The sequence below is a fragment of the Panthera leo genome, chromosome B3 (genome assembly GCF_018350215.1).
Source record: "Panthera leo isolate Ple1 chromosome B3, P.leo_Ple1_pat1.1, whole genome shotgun sequence".
NCBI classification, from domain to species: Eukaryota; Metazoa; Chordata; class Mammalia; order Carnivora; family Felidae; genus Panthera; species Panthera leo.
The window spans coordinates 37,702,594-37,724,492 of NC_056684.1; the positions used below are offsets into that span (position 1 = coordinate 37,702,594).

The 21,899-nt window shown below is 40.0% G+C and overlaps 1 protein-coding gene across 17 annotated transcripts in view; it reads right to left on the reverse strand.

The window, feature by feature from the left end:
• MAP2K5 (mitogen-activated protein kinase kinase 5) overlaps window positions 1-21,899 on the reverse strand; it is a 270,688-nt gene that overhangs the window by 215,192 nt on the left and 33,597 nt on the right. For all 17 annotated transcript variants that reach the window (XM_042941603.1, XM_042941608.1, XM_042941602.1 and 14 more), the window contains exons 4-7: window positions 16,936-17,005; window positions 12,144-12,184; window positions 11,102-11,169; window positions 4,355-4,403 (exon numbers count right to left, since the gene is read on the reverse strand). In XM_042941603.1, the coding sequence (XP_042797537.1) occupies window positions 4,355-4,403; window positions 11,102-11,169; window positions 12,144-12,184; window positions 16,936-17,005 (228 nt within the window). The remainder of the gene's footprint in view (window positions 1-4,354; window positions 4,404-11,101; window positions 11,170-12,143; window positions 12,185-16,935; window positions 17,006-21,899) is intronic.

Here is a 21,899-nt window from a genome sequence, read left to right on the forward strand (position 1 = left end):
ACTAGTCAAGGCTAGAACTTGGTCCTTCAGTATTCTCTGCTCAATGCCATATGTCAGCAGCTGATGTCCTGGCTAAGTATGGAGGGACATCCTCTCCCATCAGTGGTCACTGGTCCACAGGAAGGAAAACAATCAACAGAAGGGCACCCACAAGTTAAAAGCAATTTCATTAGCTATGGTATTTGTTTCTAAGAAAAGAAATGTTTTACAGATCACATAGCTATATAGAAAAGAAGTGAAATAAAGATTTTATTCAATAGAGATACTAAATTATTTTAAAATATAACTCAGTTTTCTTGCTTTGACTAAAAAAAGCAAATAAAAGGCAGAATACTATATGTGAGACTAGAGGAAGAAAAAGCCATCGGAGTTAAAATTACATGTCAACTGAAAGAGGGCAAATGACCTGGGAACAATGATGGGCATTGGGTTCTGCTCCTGCTGAAGAAGAGTCAGGGGCTGGAACGAAACGTGAACCAGACAGGACAACCTGCAGGGCGGCAAGGTTGTTCCTGTGTGGGCAGAGGATGGTGTCATGAAGTATGGACTTTTGTGTCTGTGCAGACAGAGGAGAGGGTCATGCGGTGTGGACTTCCATACAGTCTCATTTATGTTTTCGTCTTGTCATAGGATCTAAGATGAACCATAAGAATCTAAAGAGTTTTATATAGTGGTGATTATACAGCTTTTAAAGCTTATTTTATAGTTGAATTCCTATTTTTCTTCCTTTTTAAAAAAAAATTTTTTTTTAATGTTTATTTATTTTTGAGAGGGAGACAGAGCATGAGCGGGGGAGGAGCAGAGAGAGAGGGAGACACAGAATCCAAAGCAGGCTCCAGGCCCCAAGCTGTCAGCACAAAGACCAACACAGGGCTTGAACTCACGAACCACAAGATCATGACCTGAGCTGAAGTCAGATGCTTAACTTACTGAGCCACCCAGGCACCCATAAATATTTTTTTAATGTTTATTCATTTTTTAGAGAGAGAGACAGAGACAGAGCATGAGTGGGGGAGGGGCAGAGAGAGAGGGAGATAACAGAATCTGAGGCAGGCTCCAGGCTCTGACCTGTCAGCACAGAGCCCAACACGGGACTCAAACCCACAAACCGTGAGATCATGACCTGAGCCGAAGTCAGACACTTAACTGACTGAGCCACCTAGTACTCCCCTCCTTTTTATTTTCTAAACACAATAAGTATGCTTAAAGGCATCTGAAGTTCTCAAAATAGCCAAACATGCAGCAGGATCAGAATTAGTTCTAAGATCTGTGGCTTCTCAGTACAACTATACTTAATTTATCAGGAATAGGAAAATATTGTCACCTTCTCCTATAAAAGCTAAAACACGAAAAGAAGAGAAACAACTTTAGAGATGCAAAGGTGAAAGTTGTTCATCCTTGGAGTAACTATACACTTTTTTAATCCTTTAAATTGACCCACTGGGCCATTTCTAATCAGTTTCACATCAAGGGCCAATGTTAAAGAGATGATACCGCACTGAAAAGGAAGTGGGAAAAACACATCACGAAATCACAGCAATGATACTGATCTATAGCTCTCAGTGAAACATGCCAAAAAAAATCTTATAATCTGGCTTTTTTTAAGCTGGCAAAAAAAGGAATCCTCAGTCATTAAACGATAAAAGAAAAACGATGTCTCCATTCCAAAGACTAAATGTTAAACTCTTAAAAAGTGCTTGATTTAATACAATATTAATGAAATTAATGGGGAAAATGAAATGGAATTCAATTATGGATCAGCAAAGAAAATATTCTTTGTTTATTGTCTGCCTATGTTAAGAAGAATCAGCACCTATTGCTTATAAATCATTAAAATAAAAATGCTCAATTAATCCTTATTTTATATGTAAAGGTCTGACAGAAACTAGACCCATCACTAGACCTTTGCTTCACAAATCGAAGCAATAATGGTTTCAGAAAGCAGTCACACTGTATGAGCAGACAATTGGAGAGATTTAGTAAATCCCACTTTATAGAGCAGAGACTAATCGGAAAACACAAGCCAGTCAAATGTTTCTTATGAACTGTTGACACTATATCAATGCTGAATCAATTGGTGGCATTTACTCTGAGTGACAGAAAAGAAATAAATATTTATATCACATAACCTATATCAATGAACCCAGGCAGAAAGCTATTTCTAACCTGTCAATATTTGATTATCTTGAAGAATCATGTCCCTTTCTTTTAATGATTAATATGAATTCCTTATTAAACCTAAGTGGAGGCTAGTGGAAAGGCAAATCATTATTAATGCTTGAGAGCATAAACCACTAAAATAAAAAACTATGCTCAAGTGTTAAAGTATCGTTAAATGTGACTTACATCTTCCATATCAAGTGGTGTCAGTGCTCAGCCCAGAAATTTATTGATGCCACAACTGGGCACATTACTTCACTGCGATGCAATCTCGCTCAGTCTTTAGTTACCCTATAGCACCAAGGAACTGAGAAATTAGCACAAGGAGGAGGTATTATGAGGACTTCCAAACGTGGGTTTTTCTGTTTTGTTCGTTGTGACTGAAAGCAAATAAAGGCTGTTCCTTAAAAGAAAGAAAACGCCAAACTGTTTAACGCGGGGTTAACACATTCCCAAGGGAAGGCAATAAACAATCTTTAAGTGTCAAAAATCATTCTTATGACAGTCTTCCACCACAGAGAACCTCATAACTGAAACCACTAAGATATTTATGGCACTAGGTTTGTTGTCAAAACATTAGGAACATTTCAGAATGCTTATTTTTTGCAGTGGAAATAAACTGTTTTTCATCTTTGAAAGAGGAATCTATGACAGGTTATTTTCCATTGCCTGAGTTGAACAAATGTAGTTAAAGCTTCTTAATTTATGTCAATTTTGAAATATATTTTCCAGCTGAAGAATGCATGTGACTCACACATAAGTTACAATTAGTAACTAGACCTGCAAGCGTGTTAAGAGACACGGAAAAATCCCAAGCTCGCGATTTCTGCTTTTAGTCAGGTTTTGTTTCATACTGGGTCCGAACACATCCAGGGCACTAGGGGGACACATTTGCAGATCTCAATCCAAACAAACCTCTGGCTGCTTAAAGTACTTTTAGGTACTAGATAAACACTATATAAAATTTTGAAACCATCATGATTACAGAGACAACACCAGATTCTCCTTGGCTGTACACAGAATATCTAAGGACTAGAATTCCTACACTCTGGATGACGACCAGATGTCAGAACCGGATCAACTTATTTTTTCTAACTGTATTCAAGGGACTGTGTGCTAAATAAGTAGGGCTTCCAGAAGCACTATCATACCGTCACTGTTTTAAGGCATGAGCATCCATCTATTAGGCCACAAAGTTACAGGTGATATTAAAGGACAAGCACAAGGACCCAGCTTTGTCTTCTTGACGTGCTCCACTACAAGTACTTGATTCATGAAATGCCAATGAGGCTTGGAGAGGTCAGCGTGTGAAGGCACTGAATAAGCATCTGAGATAATTAAGATTTCAGCCTTCGAAACATGGACGGGAAGTGAACAGCAGTTAAGAAAATCAATAAGAGTCTTTTATTTGCAGTGACACAGATGTCTCAGTCAATAGAGCCTAATAGGCAGGCTTGATCGCAATGGACAGGCGCCTGCCTCCAAGGCTATCAAAGGGCTTCTTCTATAACAAACATTAAAACGCATTTATGTTGCTATTGAAGAATCGAGGACCCTGTAGGTAGCTTAATTTGCCAGTGTATGTTTAAAAGCACTATACTATTTCAGATGTGTCCATTTACTGGAATCAAAATTAGTGAGAAATGACTGGCCCGCAGGCCTGTTTGTCCCTCACTGGCTGGGTTAGGTCATGCAGCTTTAGATGGCCAGTCCACTAGGCCAACCAAACCAAGGGCTTCTCAGGCCCAGGATTTTAAACGCCAAAGGTCTGCTGTTACGGTGTTCCCCTAAAAAGCCAGCGTTCCTTTCAGGACAAAAGAAGGAGCCAAGGTAAGAAAGTAACAGTTTTTCCTCTTCTCCTCAAAGATAATGAAAGTGGCAGCCACCTCCGGACGCTGGGCCATTTCAACAACCCATGGGTTGACACACTTGTTCAGAACTGATTAACTTTTTTTAGACTGAGATGGCAGCAGGGTGGGTGCCTGGTACTTCAATCTGCTGGGAGTGAAACCCATTAGCACAGTTTGAAAAACGTGCTGCAAATTGCTCTGCCAATCAAATTAAGCCACTGTAATTCATTTATGACAAGAAGACATTCACAGGCTCTTTATCTGTTTATTAAGTGTATGGATACAAAAACTGGACAGTAATAAGTTACTGCTACGTGAAAATCTTAATATGTAATGACACCTACCTGGCCATTGGCTAATATTTTTTTCAGTTCAGCAGAAGACTTCTTTAAGCTGAAAAGGGAAGACATAATTTTTAATGGCAAGATCACTGACACCTCTGAACACTGTTCAAAATTCCAGACTACAATATGTCTTTGTTTTAGGTGAACACAGGGACTCCACACTTTGCATCCTTCTTCCTACATCAAACATTTACAAAAGTAACTGGCCATATGGCAAAGGTATTAATAAAAATCCTGAACCCCTAAAGCAAGACGGAAGCCTCCAATCCCAATGAAGCTAGATTACCTTACGGATTACTTCAGTGACCTTTCCTGGCTATTTAGTCCTGCTGCCTTTGGGTAGCCTTTCAGTGGCTATTTTATGTGGGCTCTGGCATCTGCTAAATACAAAGAACTTAACGATGCACAAGAAAACAGAACTTCAAAAGATAAAATAGCTTAAGTACGGATCTTTTACTACCATTGAGAGGTACAATTCAGCTTGCTGGGAAGCAAATGTGCAACAAACAAATTCTGGGGCTCACTGGTTGTGTCATCTGGCACAAGTCAGTTACTTATCCTCTCTGAACCTCAATTTCCTCTTTCTGTCAAATGGGGGAAATATCAACTTTATAGAGTAATCAAGAAAATTAAATATTACAAAAAGCCCACACACATTGTAGATATTAAGTAAATTTCAACTGCTTTCTCTTTGCTTTTCTGTTCTATAAGTGGGAGACTCATCTTTCAGAGTTATTTAAGAAACATGAAAATGTTCTTCTCTGGACACATATGACTTGTAAACACTTACAGGAATGAGTTTAGGGAAAGTGGCTAGGGAACACTCTGAAGTCCTTCTAGCTTTATTATGAGTTATGCCCACAGATGCCCACCCAGTTAGAGTGGTGTACAAAACAGCATCTCATCTCATCAATGTTCTAATTGGAAATGTAAAGCTTGTTAACTCTATTCTTTTTTTTTTTTAATTTTTTTTAACGTTTATTTATTTTTGAGAGACAGAGACAGAGACAGAGACAGAGCATGAGCGGGGGAGGGGCAGAGAGAGTAGGAGACACAGAATCCAAAGCAGGCTCCAGGCTCCCAGCTGTCAGCACAGAGCCCGATGCAGGGCTCGAAAGAACCCACAAGCTGTGAGATCATGACTTGAGCCGAAGTCAGACACCCAACTGACCGAGCCACCCAGGGGCCCCTTGTAACTCTATTCTTTATCTATTCTAACCCTCTATTCATCTACCAAATTAACTCTCTTCCCTCGTGCTAGTTACCTGTATAGATGCCTTTCTTTCCACCACACATTCCCCAAGACTGGGAGATCCCTGAGAACATGGACCACATCTAGATCACCTCTTTTCCACTCCCTTCCCATCCTTGAACCCAGCCAGGGACGTGGCACGTGCTAAGAATTTGATAAATGGTGGCCTTGGTTCTGGTTGTGATTTATTATATGGCAGTCACAGACACACATACACACACATGCATTTGGTACCTTGAGTAAGTTATACTTGATAAAGATCTCAGGCTTCATGTCTGACCACACTTGCTCTTTCAAGTTATGACTACTCTTCTTTCTAAATACTTCTTAAACTTCTGCTATGGTCGAATGCAGACTATGGAGCAACAGTCCCTACTTTCTCCAGATTTTACAAAACATGCCCTTAACCAAGGATTCTAACCTTTAATAATGTCCTCCCAAGTCTAAGAATTCATATACTGAAGTGGCAGTTAAGAATTTTGTAGAATGATAGGGCGCCTGGGTGGCTCAGTCAGTTGAGCGTCCGACTCTTGGTTGCGGTTCAGGTCATGATCTCACACTTCGTGAGACTGAGCCCCATGCCAGGCTCTGCGCTGACAGCCTGGAGTCTGCTTGGGATTCCCTCTCTCTCCCTCACTCTCTGCCCCTCCCTTGCTCGTGTTCTCTCTCTCTCAGAAATAAACGTTAAAAAAAATTTAATAAAATAAAAAAAAAAGAACTTTGTAAAATGAGACTAAGGCAGAAATATGTATCAAACAATAAACTACCAAAATCAATCCAGTTAAGAAAATAATAATAGCAGCTCTCATTTACTGCATGATTACCATGTGCCAGGCATGGTGCTAAATGCCATTACTCATTATCCTGATTTAATCCTCACAATAGCCCTGTGGGAATAATTTATAAAGGAAACAAAGGTTCAGGCCTTGCTCATTCATTCTCTCTCTCTCACACACACACACACACACACACACACACACACACACACACACACACACACATATATTTTTTTTCCCCTGGGGAACACTTAGACCCCTTGTATTCCCACAGATGACTCCCAATTTAACAGTTACAATTATTGTAAAAACAGAAATAACAAAACAATGTCTAGGCAATGTTTCTCCACAGATACTCCATTATGTCACACAACTTGAAATAATAACATTTTGATTCAATGCATTTACAAAGCACCTTTCATCCAAGAAGCAAAACGTGATTCCTTAATACAGCTTCATCAGTCTTCCTAACGCTGGAGGTAGATAGATGAAAGTTTAAGCATCCCAATTTTATAGAAGGAGGGAGCCAAGATATTTAGGAAAGGCCTTGACTTGGCAGTGGAACCTGCATTCAGTAATTATGGCCAAGGAACACCATGTGGATTAGTAAGGTCATTTTAACAGTCACCCACCTAAGGCAAAGACCACTTCATGCTTTGAAAGTAACAGAGGAGAATGCTGATTTCATCCATTATGCCAATGTCTGACTACCAACTTGGTCTCAATAAAAAAAAAAAAAAAAAAAAAAATTTCTGGAAATTTCTTTGTGCCTCAGTTTACTCAGTATTTTGTTTATCTGTATAGTCACGGTGACTTAGATTATCCAAAAATCACTGTTCAAAACATCTTAAAATTTAAATGTGATGTTATTGCAACCTTGGTATGACACTTTAAGAGGGACACTGAGATATCTAAAGAAGAAGAAATGGGTGAGGAGACTAGAAATAAGGTATCAGAGAGGCTGAATGAGTTGGGAGAATTCAACTCAGAGACAAGACTTAGAGGGAATATATTGGGGCGCCTGGGTGGCGCAGTCGGTTAAGCGTCCGACTTCAGCCAGGTCACGATCTCGCGGTCCGTGAGTTCGAGCCCCGCGTCAGGCTCTGGGCTGATGGCTCGGAGCCTGGAGCCTGTTTCCGATTCTGTGTCTCCCTCTCTCTCTGCCCCTCCCCCGTTCATGCTCTGTCTCTCTCTGTCCCAAAAATAAATAAAAAACGTTGAAAAAAAAAAATTTAAAAAAGACTTAGAGGGAATATAAATCTGTTCATCCACTCATTCATTCAAGCATTGTTGACCATCTCCTATGTGCCAAGCATCATACTGGGAATTGGGAATTCAATAATGAATATGCTGTAGTCACTGCTCTCCAAGAGTACAGAATTTGCTGGGGGACAGAAGCGACCATAAGACAATGTGCTAACTGCCACAGTAAAAGCAAGCACCAGGGGATTGGGGAAATTATAGAGTGGGTACCTGGTGTTGACTACGAGGTGGGCAATCACCAGAGGTGGTTTCCAGAAGAAGGTAAAGCTCTGTTCTTCAAATCGGCCAAGGTTGGCCAGACTGAAGGTGAAGAAGGGGAGGAAAAGAGGAGGAAAGCAGGAAGGGCCAGGAGTGAGAGAAAACATGATCCACTGAGGGCTCCATGCATTCCTCAGCAAAGCTGGAATGTCAAGCAGGAAGGGGTCAAGTGGGCAGGGAACTTAAATGTGAGAGCCCATTGCTCACCTGTAGCCAAGGTTACACACTGTCCTAAAGGTTTTAAGGAGGAGCAGTCAGCCCTAAAGGGGGAATGATGGGCTCAGAATGCATGTTGGCAAGATCACTGTGGCTGCAGCATGGAGGAGGGGCTGCACATGGCAAGACTGTGGCTGTGGCCGTGATCTACAGAGCCCAAACTGCCTTGGCAGCAACGGGGGTATTGGCCAGTGGACAGACTCCAGCATGACAGAAGGCAGGCCTACAGGTGTAGGGACTGACTAGATGTGGCTCTGAGGGAGGCCCAGGAGGCAGTGAAAGATGACCAGCAAGTTAGTCACTGGGTGGGTGTGGGAGAATTTGCTGAGACAGGAAACCTACAAGTAGTATGTTTGGAGGGAAGACGATGGGAAGAGCTACCTAGAAGAGGGAACAGCCCTGCTCTGAGGGCCAAACAAAATCTTTACAAGCGGGTGCTAAAGGGAGACCCATCTTGGCTCATGACAAAGAATGTTCTAAGACAGAGCTATGTGAAAATGGAAGGGGCTGCCATGGCCAATAAAATGCATTCACGCTGCGAGGGATATTCAGGAAGTGCCTGGATGACCATTTGGCAAGGGCTGGGGAGTCAAGCATCGAAACAGAGCTGGATTAGATTGGTGCTCCTCTGACTCATTCTCCACAGCACAGGCAGAGGGTCTTTTATAAACAGAGCCGGACATCTGATGCTCACCAATGACAATACAAAAACGAAAACTAAAACAGAGGGCCCTGCCGACGTGGCCCATCCTGTCCCCTTCTCTCTGATCACTCCAATGTTCTTCTCCCCTCTCTCCACACTCGCCCAATCAGTACCCCTCCCTGGGCTCCAGCCAGACTGGCCTACTTATGAACACACCGAACAGGCCTTCCACAGACGCTCTCCCCTCCCTGTGAAATGCCCTTTGCTGGCTCTTGATGTGGCTAGGCCCTTCCCATCCTCCAGGCCTCTCAGAATGTCACTCTCCTCCGGAGAGTCTTCCCTGAACATGCTGTCTAAATCTAAACACATTCCTGCCCAGTGCTCTCTCTCTCCAAAACCTGCCTGCTTCCTTCATAACACTAATTATAAAGTGTGATTGTCTGTATTTGTTTGGGTTTTTTTTCCCCCCTGTATGTCCATTAGATAGCAAGCTCTAGAGGATAAGGACTACATTGTACTTCTCGTGCATAGGACAATACCTACTCAACAGGTGACACTCAATAAATACTTTTGATTAGTTGTCAGCGTGGGACACAGAACATGGCCAATGCAGGGTGGCATATTAGAATCTATAGCAGGTCTCTTTCAAACTGCATTCCTCCCATAACAGAAGTCACTGCTGGAGGAGACCACCATCACTAGGTAGGAGGCTGTCACATCCCTAAGGAAAGATACTACAACAAAAGGCTGAGAACTACTAAATCAGATAGTCTCCAAAATTCTGTCCAATGTGAAAATTTTATGATACTCTGTGAATATACACTGTAGTTCTTTAAAAACCAAGCTAATTTACTCCTATTGTTAGAGCCAAATCTCAGAGAACTTGAAAAGTTATCCTGCCCCTTCTATGCCTTCCCATTTTTTTTTCAACTCTGTCTTGCTTTTTATACCATGATGAAATAAATGGAACCCAAAACACCAGAGAAAGTCCTTGTTTTTCCTCAAGGCTCATGGTGGGTCTGTCTGAACAACAACTTTTCTGGAAATAGTGGTAAAATTAAATGCCCAGCCTTCTTTGACCTGAGCATAACAAGTGACCCTCAGCCCCGGGCCTCCACTAAGCTGCAGGTATCGCCTGGCAGGGCCAAGCCCTAGAATGAGAACTAAAGACCTACCCCTTGTGACCACAAGACAGAGGATCCGCTAGTGGATAACGTGGTTGAGTGCATCTTAAGACAGAATGAATTGTTTAAGAAGAAAACACACTTTAAAAGTAGTGTGCTCACAGCAGGAAAGCTGGTAAGTAGATACACTGACACCATAATAAAGCAATCAAGGAAGCGACTTCTGAGGAGGAGACAGGAGGGTAAAAAGAGAGTCAGAAGGAGAGACTTTAAATTACCTACAGTTAAAGCCCTCTGGCAAAAGAACCAGGACTCTGGGTTAAGGAGGCGGACAGAAGGAAGAGGAGAAACCTAAACTATACCTCAGCCAATAAATAGCTGTGCGATACTGGTGACAGCTCTACACTTAGAAAAGCCTGGGACAGAGTGGAAGGGTCTTCTGGCTCAATGCCGGCTTTCCAGTCACCAGCGTGAACAGGTACACCCAGAGAAATCGCCTCCACAGCATCATCCTCAAGTACAGTAATGTGAGGTGCACTCGCTGAATAACTGAGGGTATAACCCAAATGACCTAGAACTCTATCAACTTGAGCAGGTTGCTCCTTCCACTTGAGGACCGTGATGATCGGAAGCAACACTCTGAAAAGACACTCAAGTCTTTGGTATCCCCACAGCAGTGTAGGGTGCTGTTAGCATGAATGAGTGAAAATTATCTTCCTTCTGCAATAGCTTCAATGTTCTGTATGACCAAAGATACAAGAAGAGCAACATGGCTGGTCAATTTAAGTTCCATCACTTCGCTCTCTCCTGCCTCTTTCTGGTGAAGAGGTCAGTGGACAACAATGGTGCCAAAAGACAGACAATCAAGAAAAAAATGGTAAGTGTTACACAATTTACCCAACCAGATCGTCAAGGCACGGAAGGCACTGAAGTGAAAGGCACTACTGAATTCTCTGTGAAATTTGAAGACTGAAGGCACACCATTCCACAGACCAAAATTATTAGTTTAAAATGCCTCATTCCATCTTCCTCGGTGAGGTCCTTTCTCTGCAGTCAACACGTAGCTACAGTTACCCAACTGGTCAAATTTCTTCTTAGCCACATACACATTCGTATGGTCTTATAGAAGAGAGGTGTCATCCCACAAGCCTCATCCCCACCCCCAGCTCTGTAGATAAGCATGCTCATGGGCACACTTCACTTGCTTGCTCTTACCTATTGCTTGGAAGTGAATCCGGGACAGCTGGGCTGCCGTGTTGAGAGGGTCCAGCCCGGGTATTCACCTACAAGGAAAGAAAGAATCTCGATCAGTCTTGTGTTCCGAGGACACAGTTCCAATTAACCTATAATTTGCCACAAATTTCTCATTTCACTATGAAGGTTAATTAGCTTGTTGCTAGACAGACCCACGGTTGGAGTCTACTCGGTATATAGGTTACAGAACGGTACAACCCGTATGTTACATAATATACTTTTCCTGTTGTTATTCAAATACCTAAATGGTGTTGAAATAAAGGAGAGATAAATGGGAAAATTGCAATTCACTCTCCAGAACTGAATTCAATTCACTGTTTTGTTTTGTTTCATATACAAAACAATATGTTCAAAAAAGAACATGAAGAATACATCCCGAGGTTAGTAGTGAACCTCACGTTTTCATACCCTTCCAGCTCTAAAACCAAACAGAACACTGCAGAATGTTTCCTATTCACTGAAAAACGAGGTCCAAATAATTAATTATAAAATGCTTGAATCTAATACAATAGCCAGCTTTTCTTTCAAATGTGAAGCTGTAAGCAGAAATCCAGAATTCAAAAGACAAAGAACAATGAAAAGACATCAAATAAATATATGTTTCTAGCATAAATATGTCAAAAGAAGAGGAGGGTATTCTGTGTGCAATATGCTTAGGTGCTTAATTAATCACTGAAATGAACTCTGTATTTTCACGCAAATAAATCTTTGTGGACACCAGTGCTCAGAATCATCCTGAAGAAACGGATCCACAAAATGATTCAAAATAATAATAAAACAAAAAAATGTGGCCCCCAAAAAGCCTTCTATCCAAATATGTACACATATTGAGAAAATACTACAGATGAATCCCCCTCCGCATCCCCTTTGGAAAAAAAAAAAAAAAAAAAAAGGATCGCTTGTCAGAGCTTGAGAAAGTGCAGTTTTATTTGACATTTCAATAAGTGGAACACAGCATTACAAATCCATCTAACTTTACTGAAACAATTATTGAAATTCGTACCTTCAGGCCATGTATGTTCCGTTCCCCAGGAGGCTTGCAGGCTGAAACAGTAATTGACTAAATTGTAGAACACATCAGGGCCATTTACAAATTTGCTCAAAATGAATCGTTTAAAAAGAAATGAGGGTGACACCAAAATTAGCAGAGAGAAATGATTGAAAAGTGGCTCCCAAGACCCAAAGTGGGAATTATGAACCAAGGTTTTTAACTTGCAGGAGTGAGCATTTATAAATGCAAAGAGCTTTCTGACACCACCTCATATAAATTCCAATTTCTGCTTAAAACATATAAAAATCAAGTTAACTGAGCTAAAATGATTAGATTCCTTTCATAATTCAAATTTCTGCAATCTTTCCTCAACTCCATTACATTGTATATCTGCTATCACTTAAACTACTTTGAAAATAGCTAGGGTTTTTTCTTTGAGGGGGGATGGTGGGAGGTTGGAGAAGGGTCTTTTAATGCCAGAAAGATGTTCAGAGACTCTAAAATGGAATATTCAAGTTTGAATACCAGTTTGCACAGCAATAATTAGTCAAATTTGTTAAAATACAAGGATATCACTAATTTTACTGCATTTTTTGCAAATCTTGACATCTTCTAATATTTAAGTCTAACGATAGAGCAGTGCCAGGAAAAATATTAATTTCCCGACACCACCAGGATGTACAGGTTAGTACTCTTCCAATTCAGCAGATGCTTCTTCATCAAATGTTAGAAATACAAAAGCGTCCTGCCCATTTTATAGGCTGCTTCCCTCTGAAAGCTATGGGTGCCCTCCATGTTGTATGTTGAGGGACTGTCAATTTTGATTGATTGTTTGGGAAGGATGAATTTGATTTTTTTTCCTCCTCCCTCAGATGTACATGTATTTCTCCTCTGTTTCTGACAACAAGAAATAAAACTGTTTAATAAGAAGATGTGGGTAATAATTACAAAGCGTATCAATTGTTTTAATTGTGTATATTTTTAGTACATTCAAATTTATTATGTTACTCTCCTAGAAAATATATCTAAACCTTAATAAAGAATTTTTATTTTTCTAAAATACATTAAAATTAGGACTCCAAATCTTTTCTCCATAAAATGGAAATTAACTTTTTGAACAAAACAAAAGTCACATACATTTGATGCCTGATCCTTGAGGGAACATTAATACTTCCTAAGACAACACTTCAGAGTATTTCCACTTAAGAACCCAGTACATTCACAAATTTCATTTAATAAGAAAGTGGCTAAGGAATCAGAGACAGGTGTCAATCTTACCTATTACCTAAACATGTGCCTCATTACTCAACTGGCTTCTCAAATCTTCATGACTGGAAATCTAAACAATATTCAAAAAAACCCAGTAACCTCGTATTTCCTAAAGTTATGGAGTCAGAAGCTGCATAAAGCTAGAAAGTTTTCATAGTTACCAATATTTAACATATCTTTTAACTACAGGGAGTATAGCAATGAGCTGGGAGTTACCATCCAAGGCAAATGTCTTACTTGGAATGAGAACACCTGAGGTTAGAACAAAATCGTTTTCTCCTATCTTTCTCACTTGTTCAGTCTAGAGATTCTTTGTAGCATGGGGCTTGACTGAAGAAACTAAGGTCTGGGAGGCCTCTAACCAACTAAGTATTAACCCAGTCAATCTGTCCAGTATGTCTATATCTTAATTGTCTAAGTTTGGGTAATCACATTTACCTATATAAAATATAGGTAAGTCAGAGTAGAGTGCCTGGGTGGCTTGGTCAGTTAAGCATCTGACTCTTGGTTCAGGTCAGGTCATGATCCTGTGGTTTTGTGAGTTCGAGCCCCGCACTGGACTCTGTGCTGGCAGCATGGAGCTTGCTCAGGATTCTCTCTCTCCTCTCTGCCCCACCCCCACTCACACTGTCTCTGTCTCTTTCAAAATAAATACATAAGCTTAAAAAAAATAAAAATAAAATATAGGTAAGCAAAAAGCAAGAATACAATAAACAGAGTCGTACAATAACATCCAAGAAACCATAGAGATAGGGAGACTGAATCTCATATTTAAAAAAATTTAAATATGGGGGCACCTGGGTGTCAGTTAAGTGTCTGACTCCCGGTTTCGGCTCAGGTCACGATCTCATGGTTTGTGAGTTTGAGCCCCACATCGGGCTCCGTGCTGACACTGCGGAGCCTGCTTGACATTCTCTCTCTCCCGCTCTCTCTGCCCCTCCCCTGCTCACTCTCTGTTGCTCTCTCAAAAATAAATAAATAAACTAAAAAAAAAATTTTAATATGGCCTGGAAGAACTTTATTTAATAATTTATTAGAGCCTAATAGGTCTGTTCTAGGACTACATGCGACAATCATATCTCATATACTGTCTTCTTTTAAGTATCTTCTCCCTACAATGTACTATTCTCTACACTCTTACCAACCCCCTGCAGACTGCCTCCAAGCACACTCCATGATTATTTTCATTTATATGCCCTTCCACTTTAAGCAAATTATAATTTAAACAAAATTCTTACTCAAAAGGTATACTAACCACTTAAAGCTGTTGTGGACTCTGAAATTATTTAATCTCTCTGAACCTACATATTCTCATCCATACAATGGAATCAGTAATACCTAATAGACAGAAATGTCAGAAAAATGAGAAATGATAACACTTAAAGGAATATTACTGCCTGAACAGAGCAGATGTCTAAAAAAAGGTTGTCACTGCCATGAGAGATGGCACAATGGTACAGACAAGAAGACTGAAAAGGACTGCTCATGAAAGAAAAGAAAAAAAAAAAAACTTTGAAAGATTTTGGATGAAGAAGAGTAAATCTTTTATTGGAGGGGGGAAAAAACAACAAAGACCCAGAGCATTGGAACTATGATTTTCCACGTTACTGTACTAGAGTTTGCTATAACAAAAGAGTTATTATGTCAAGTAGGGAAACAATTAATGGAAATTTTCCACTGGTAAAGTATTCTTGTGGAGAAACAATTGTGAAACTTGCCCAATTCTCCCATCGTTGAAAATAACAAGAAGCAATCTGCATCCTTGTCACTGGCCTAATGCACAGAAATGGCAACATTCCTTTTTCTTTTCTTTTTTTAATTCATTTTTAGTCTTCAGGTACAACAGAATTGGATTAATCTTAATTTTTGTTTCACAGACACTATCAATGGCCCCATTTTGTTTACTTACTTAGCTCTTTAATGCATTATCATTAATAATGTACTAAGTACTCCCAATCCCACTGCCCACCTTAACACTAGAAAAGCATTACCCTTGAACCCAGACCTTCTTGTGGGCTGGCCACATCAGCTGCCTTTGGAGACTTGATCAGTGTAAATTAGAGTCTACTGGTTAACTGAACCATTCAACTTCAAAGAGTTACAGGTAATGAAAGTCTAGAATGGTTAACTGAAAAACCCATACCACGATTATCTGTACAGTATCAGTTGACAAAGACAAGATTATTTCTTTTTTTTTAATTTTTAATTTTTTTTTTTTTAATATATGAAATTTATTGTCAAATTGGTTTCCATACAACACCCAGTGCTCATCCCAAAAGATGCCCTCTTCAATACCAATCACCTACCCTCCCCTCCCTCCCACCCCCCATCAACCCTCAGTTTGTTCTCAGTTTTTAAGAGTCTCTTATGCTTTGGCTCTCTCCCTCTCTAACCTCTTTTTTTTTTTTTTTTTTTCCTTCCCTTCCCCCATGGGTTTCTGTTAAGTTTCTCAGGATCCACATAAGAGTGAAAACATATGGTATGGTATCTGTCTTTCTCTGCATGGCTTATTTCACTTAGCATTAAGTTATTTCTAAAAAAGTTGGAGCATTTCCTTATCTGCTCCATCAGTTAAAAAAATATGAATTCCAAGTGGGACAAGGTATCATGCGTGAAAGACTTAATGGTTTACATAATTAAACTGTTCTTTTCTACTATGATACAAAAATTTTTAAGTTTATTTATTTTGAGAGAGTGCATGCACACGAGCGTGCATATGTGCAAGTGGGGGAGGGGCAGAGAGGGAAAGAAAGAGAATCCCAAGCAGGCTCCCCACCGTCAGCCCTGAGCCCAATCGATGTGGGGCTCAAACTCATGAACCGTGAGACCCGAGCCAAAGTTGGATGCTCAACCGGCTGAGCCACTGAGGCGCCCCTACTATTTTTCGAATTTTGAGGAAACATTAATATACAGTTGATCAATCATATCAGATAGGCGGCTAGTACTGCCAATCTAAAAGAAAAAAAGGAATATTAATTGACTTGGTGATTCACCAAAACTTACTCTCATCAGCTAATATTTTTGGGAGACTTGACAATTAAATTCCTATTTATGAAGATTTTCCATTATTTGGAAAATGTCACCCCAAAAAACCAAGGACTAAACATTATCAAAATTTCTCTCCTAAAACCCCACAGTACATCTTCGCTTCTGCACTAGCTGAAAGCTTTCTCCTCAACAGCAGCTTTGGCTACCATCATGAGCCACAATTTATAAATATCCGAAATTAAAGTCATTCATTTGCCTTGGTTTAGAAACCATGTGGACCCCCAAAGAGTTCTTTAAGCGAATGTAAGTATGTACTTCAAAAACAAAAAACAATCTAGTTAGTTTAATTTACTCTAGTAAATTAGATATTTTATCTGCCATAACTATAATACAGCCTGCAATCCCCACGATAATGAATACTTCTTTTGTTTTTTCAAATTAAGAGCTAAACATCATGTTATGTGCATTTAAACCTTTGGAAAACATAACTGTTGATGAAACAGTTTACTGAAATAATCATTGTTGATTAGAATTTGTTCAACATTACCTCTTGGAAATATCTGCAGAGGCTCTATTAACTGTCCATTTACTTGCTGTTCCATTACTGTGGAATAATACTGCAAAGAGATTATAGAAAGAGATTACTCAGTAATGTATGAATACTGGAACAGACACTTATGGGTTGTTTAATTCATAGTACTTTTGTAAATTGCTGGTATATACATATCAGCCTTGAGAATACTTTGTCCTATTTGCACATAAAAACGACTATATTCAGCATTGAAAGTCCAGTATAATGCTACCCTCCACTTTGTCGTTTGTTTTTAAAAGTAAAAATGTTGATTAAGAATTTACTATTTGATTTCAAGAAATATTTTGAAAATGACATGTATTAAAAATGACACAAAAAGCTTTTCAGTGGAAACTTCTCAAATTGCTTCTTGTTCTTTTCTCTGGGTTTTGCAAAGCAAAATGAAGACACTTCCCACCTACCCTGGACCTGTGTGCCCGGCAGATCAAACATTATACATATTTGTGTTAAAAATGTACACACAACGGGAATCTAAATCATAGACTGTGGAAAAAGCAAACAAGGTATGACCTGTCCAAAGATGACAGGATTAATATGACAGAAAGGTAGCCCAGTTTTAAGCAAACATACCTTTCATGCTTCAGTCTTTTAAACACTTTAGCACAGATCAAATTTCACTTTAAAATTCTGGGCACAAAACATAAAGTTCCAAGTGAAAAAGCTTTCACACTCCTTCATAAACACAAATTCATCCACCAGGTTATATTATGGTCTGATTCCCATTTTCCTTAATCTGCTAATTGGTGAGCATATGTCCACCGAACTTGGAGACGGTTTCTGTGCCCTCACTTCTTTTACCACGTGACAAATAACAAAGTAGAAAATGTCAACGATGAAAACAACTGATTTTGTGTTTTGTGGGTTGTCACACACAGAGCAGAACTCTCCTTTCATTCTTGCTGTTTCTATATTAAAACCACATACACGTTATGTAACTGCCACATTTGGGAGACATTCTTCCTTGATAATCATTACTTGCTGACATTCCAAAAAAGTCTTCTTTAGCAGACACAGACACATCTTCCTAGTGCTTTTACGTACGTTAAAATCATTACAAAATCAAGGGTTTTGTTTCTGTTTTTGTTTTTTTTACAAAATAAAGGGAATTATGTGATTCTACATCATCTTGGGAATCACAAGTTAACAATCTAAGGCTCTTTGTCCTGAAAACAAACAAAGTGAAGTGAATTTTTGATAGCTGTGGGCTGATACAAGTGTATCCTCCTCTCCAAGGCTTTCAAACTGTAAAGGAAACTGATCCTCTCCTTCTGTGGACGGAGAAGCCTAGATACACACGGCATAAACATGTGTGACACACGCTCTGGAATACATACCAAGGCGAATGTCATTCAGGAGACTATATTCCTTAAAACCACAGAAATAAACCGCTCGCCATTACTCAAACAGTGATGACAAGTAAATGAAATATCAATCATGTAGGCTGTCAACCTTTTGGGACAGCAATAACTGTTAACAAGTAGTCTGGAAAAATTGTCCAAAAATGACTTGTCCTCGGCACACAAGTATTTGAGGTTTCCATGGAAAATTAAGATGCCAGTGGCTATTTGGAACATTGCTCAGGTATTCTTTTTAATGGGAAATTTGCCGGTTATTGATCCACAGCATGTACCCCCTTGGTTCTGGAAGGCTGCAAGCAACTTTCCAATCAGTGGCTGTCAAAAAAATTACTGCCTTTTTATACTGATACAAGACAACAGCAGTGGCGGTGTTCTCCTATAGTTAATGCTTTTCTTTAATTAACTGCTATGTACAATAGGTTAGTAATTTCAGTTACTACTTCACTACAGTCCTAGAAATCAAAACGAATAAAATATCTTTATGCTTTGTCTAACAAATTAATTATAGAGTTGTCTGAAACTGGTGCTTGGGGTCAAGTTTGAAAACAAATAACCTCAAATGTAAAGGGTCAGAACAGGTGCAATGCATTTTTTCCTACTATAAAACCTTGCATGCATGAAATTGACCTGTTTTCCAACTTTATTTATTTGCCTCCTAAAATAAATAAATAAATTTGGTTTCCCTTTCATTTCAGACCTGTGCCAAATCAACTGGCAAACTATACATACGTTTATAACCATTGCACAAATTTTTCGGCCACGTATAACCATCTCTTTATGCTACCTTTAACACAGTCACAGTAATGATATTAAGTGTGCCACTTGCCAGTATCTGTAAAGCAAGTAGTTAGCATTTCCTTTTTGTTTTCCACAGTTCTTCCAAATCCAAGGGACATTTTTTTTTCCTGCTGAAATACCGGGTTTGATCTCTGTTTGTATTAACAGAGAATCTTGTGATCCATATAGCAAAGTAATTCAGCATCAGAAGCACACCGTAAAGGGTGGTAATTAAACCCATGGCTTGGGCCCACTCCAGACAAGCAACTCTGAGGAGCAGGCCCTGTGAGGGCCAGGGTGGGGCTGGCAAAGAGGCACCAGGCCTAAGAGCTCAGGCTGCAGCATACCGAGCGTTCTCGAAGGGACGAAGATATGGCACGGGGCCACGCGTACCTCCCGGCCCAGAGCAGTCCTGACAGGCCGTGTGTGCGCCTGTGCTGCCCAGTGAGACGAGCAAGGCACTTGGGGGACTCACAGGGCCCCGATGTGGGGAGTGGCCATTCCCCAGCACATAAGTTGGGCAAGGAAATAGTTGCCGCCCCTCAGATTACGAAGATGCTACACAGCCAGAGGAGTGCCAGGAGACTCACTTGAGGGGCAGACAGGCTAGCACTGAAGCTGGGGAGCAAGGGATTTCCAGATCCAGGCAATCTCTCAGTGTTTTTAGACATTCTCCTTTTAAAGAGAGCCTTTCCAATTTTGTTCTCAATAGTGATAAAACAAGCAATGACTTCTAACAGTCCAAACCAAATTGAAGAAGAAAACCCAAACAAATAAAAAGCTAAATCTTACATGCCAAGATACTTAAAAAAAATTTTTTTTAATGTTTATTTATTTTTGAGAGAGAGACAGTGCAAGCGGAGGAGGGGCAGTGAGAGAGAGGGAGACACAGAATCCGAAGCAGGCTCCAGGCTCTGAGCTGTCAGCACAGAGCCCGACGCGGGGGCTCCAACTCACAAGCTGTGAGATCATGACCTGAACTGAAGTCAGAAGCTTAACCAACTGAGCCACCCAAGTGCCCCTATGCCAAGACACTTAACATGGCTTGGACAGCAAAGTAACAGTGACCATTTTAACATTAATGGGGGCATAATCTGAAGCTATCCAAATAACTTCCTAAACGTAATCTTTATAATCCTATCCTGGCTCTTATTATCCCTAACACAGAGCTGCATAATAGCAGGTGTTCAATAAATATTTACTGACTGAAATAATTCTGATTCTGCTACCTAACCCTTGTTTCCTCCAAATGAGAGTAAAGATAGCTGGTCCATTATACAGGGTGGCCGTGAAGTTCCAAACGAGACAGCAGCAAGAGAAATTTCTGAAGGCACTTTGCCAACTGTAATGTATTCTTGGTGTTTGAGAAATTAAAAAGTGAACCTCTTACCATTGAAACAACAGCACTTTCTGAATAGAAGTGTTCCCAGTTAAAAATACAAAAATAGCTATGTGTAAAAAGTACAAAATATCGTGCTCAGACTGAGTACCTCAGCAGCAGTCATAAAATGTGTTTTCTGCTGGTGTTCCTGGCAGAATCCGTTACGTGCAGTAATTGCAGCAATAATCAATAAGCTAACGGAGTAAAAGATTAATCAGTTTTGTGATTGCTAATGGAATCTCCAGTACCAGACTCAGATTAGTTTGAGTCCCTCTGAGATGTTCCTCAAAATCCTTAAACAATTTTAATAAGGATGTGACAAAGTTTAGCACAGTTATCCAAAAATCTAATTAATTTGAAACAGAGGGCCAGATTCAACGAGGGGATAGCAAGTACAATTCTTGGCTTGTTTTGTTTGCAAGTTTATCAAACAGTGTTCCTATTTGTTATGAACCTAATTCTAATTCCAACAGCACAATTCAGTCAATAATTACAACATTTTTTGTCTTCATGGAAATCTGTCATATAAAAAACTTGAGTTCCCAAACAGCACCGTTTCATTTTACAAGGCACAAGTTCTCTATTAAAAGAGAGAGAGACAGAGACATAGGGAGATACGCACACATACACAACCACTTATAGACCACCTACTGTGTACTAGGCTCAATACGAGCTATTTCTGTTTATTCATTTAATTTCTCACAACCCTATCCTGTCCTGGGAGTATCGTTCATAGATGAAACAAAAGGTTTATCGGTAAACAACAGCAACAAAAATACTTCTTTCGTGTACTCAGAACATAAAATGTATGTTTACTATTTAAGAGTCCAAAGGTCAGTTACCTCTTATTTCTCATACCTCAAAACATTTAAAGAAATTGGGCTATTGGGCAGACTGCTGAGCTGGTGGGGAGAGTGGCTTCTTTAGTTACACCCTGTTTGGGTTCAGCCATGTCACCGATCTTTTCACACACTGGGGACACATGGCACCGCGCTGACGGGTGACCTCTCCCTCCCTCCTCAGCACCCCCTCTGGTTTTCCTCCTCCTTCTCTGCCCACTCAACTCAGTCTCCTGTAAGTGGTTCTTTCTCCTCCCCTCCTTTAAATGCTGGAGCTCCCCATGGTTTTTCATCAACCTTCTCTTCTTATTTTATACTCTCCTTGAGTTAACTTCAGCCACTTCAAAGGTTTCAATTACCAGAGGAGTCATTGAGACTAATTAGGAGCTGATGAATCACAAATCTTTATTTCCAGCCCAAATCTCTCTCCTAAGATTCGGAACATACCAAACTGGTTATCCAGAGGCCTCTCGAATTCAACAGGTCTCTACCTTTCACACCCTCCCTCGTGCCCTAGACCCATCTTCCACCACCTGGGCTCCCTGTCTCGGTCAATGACATCAC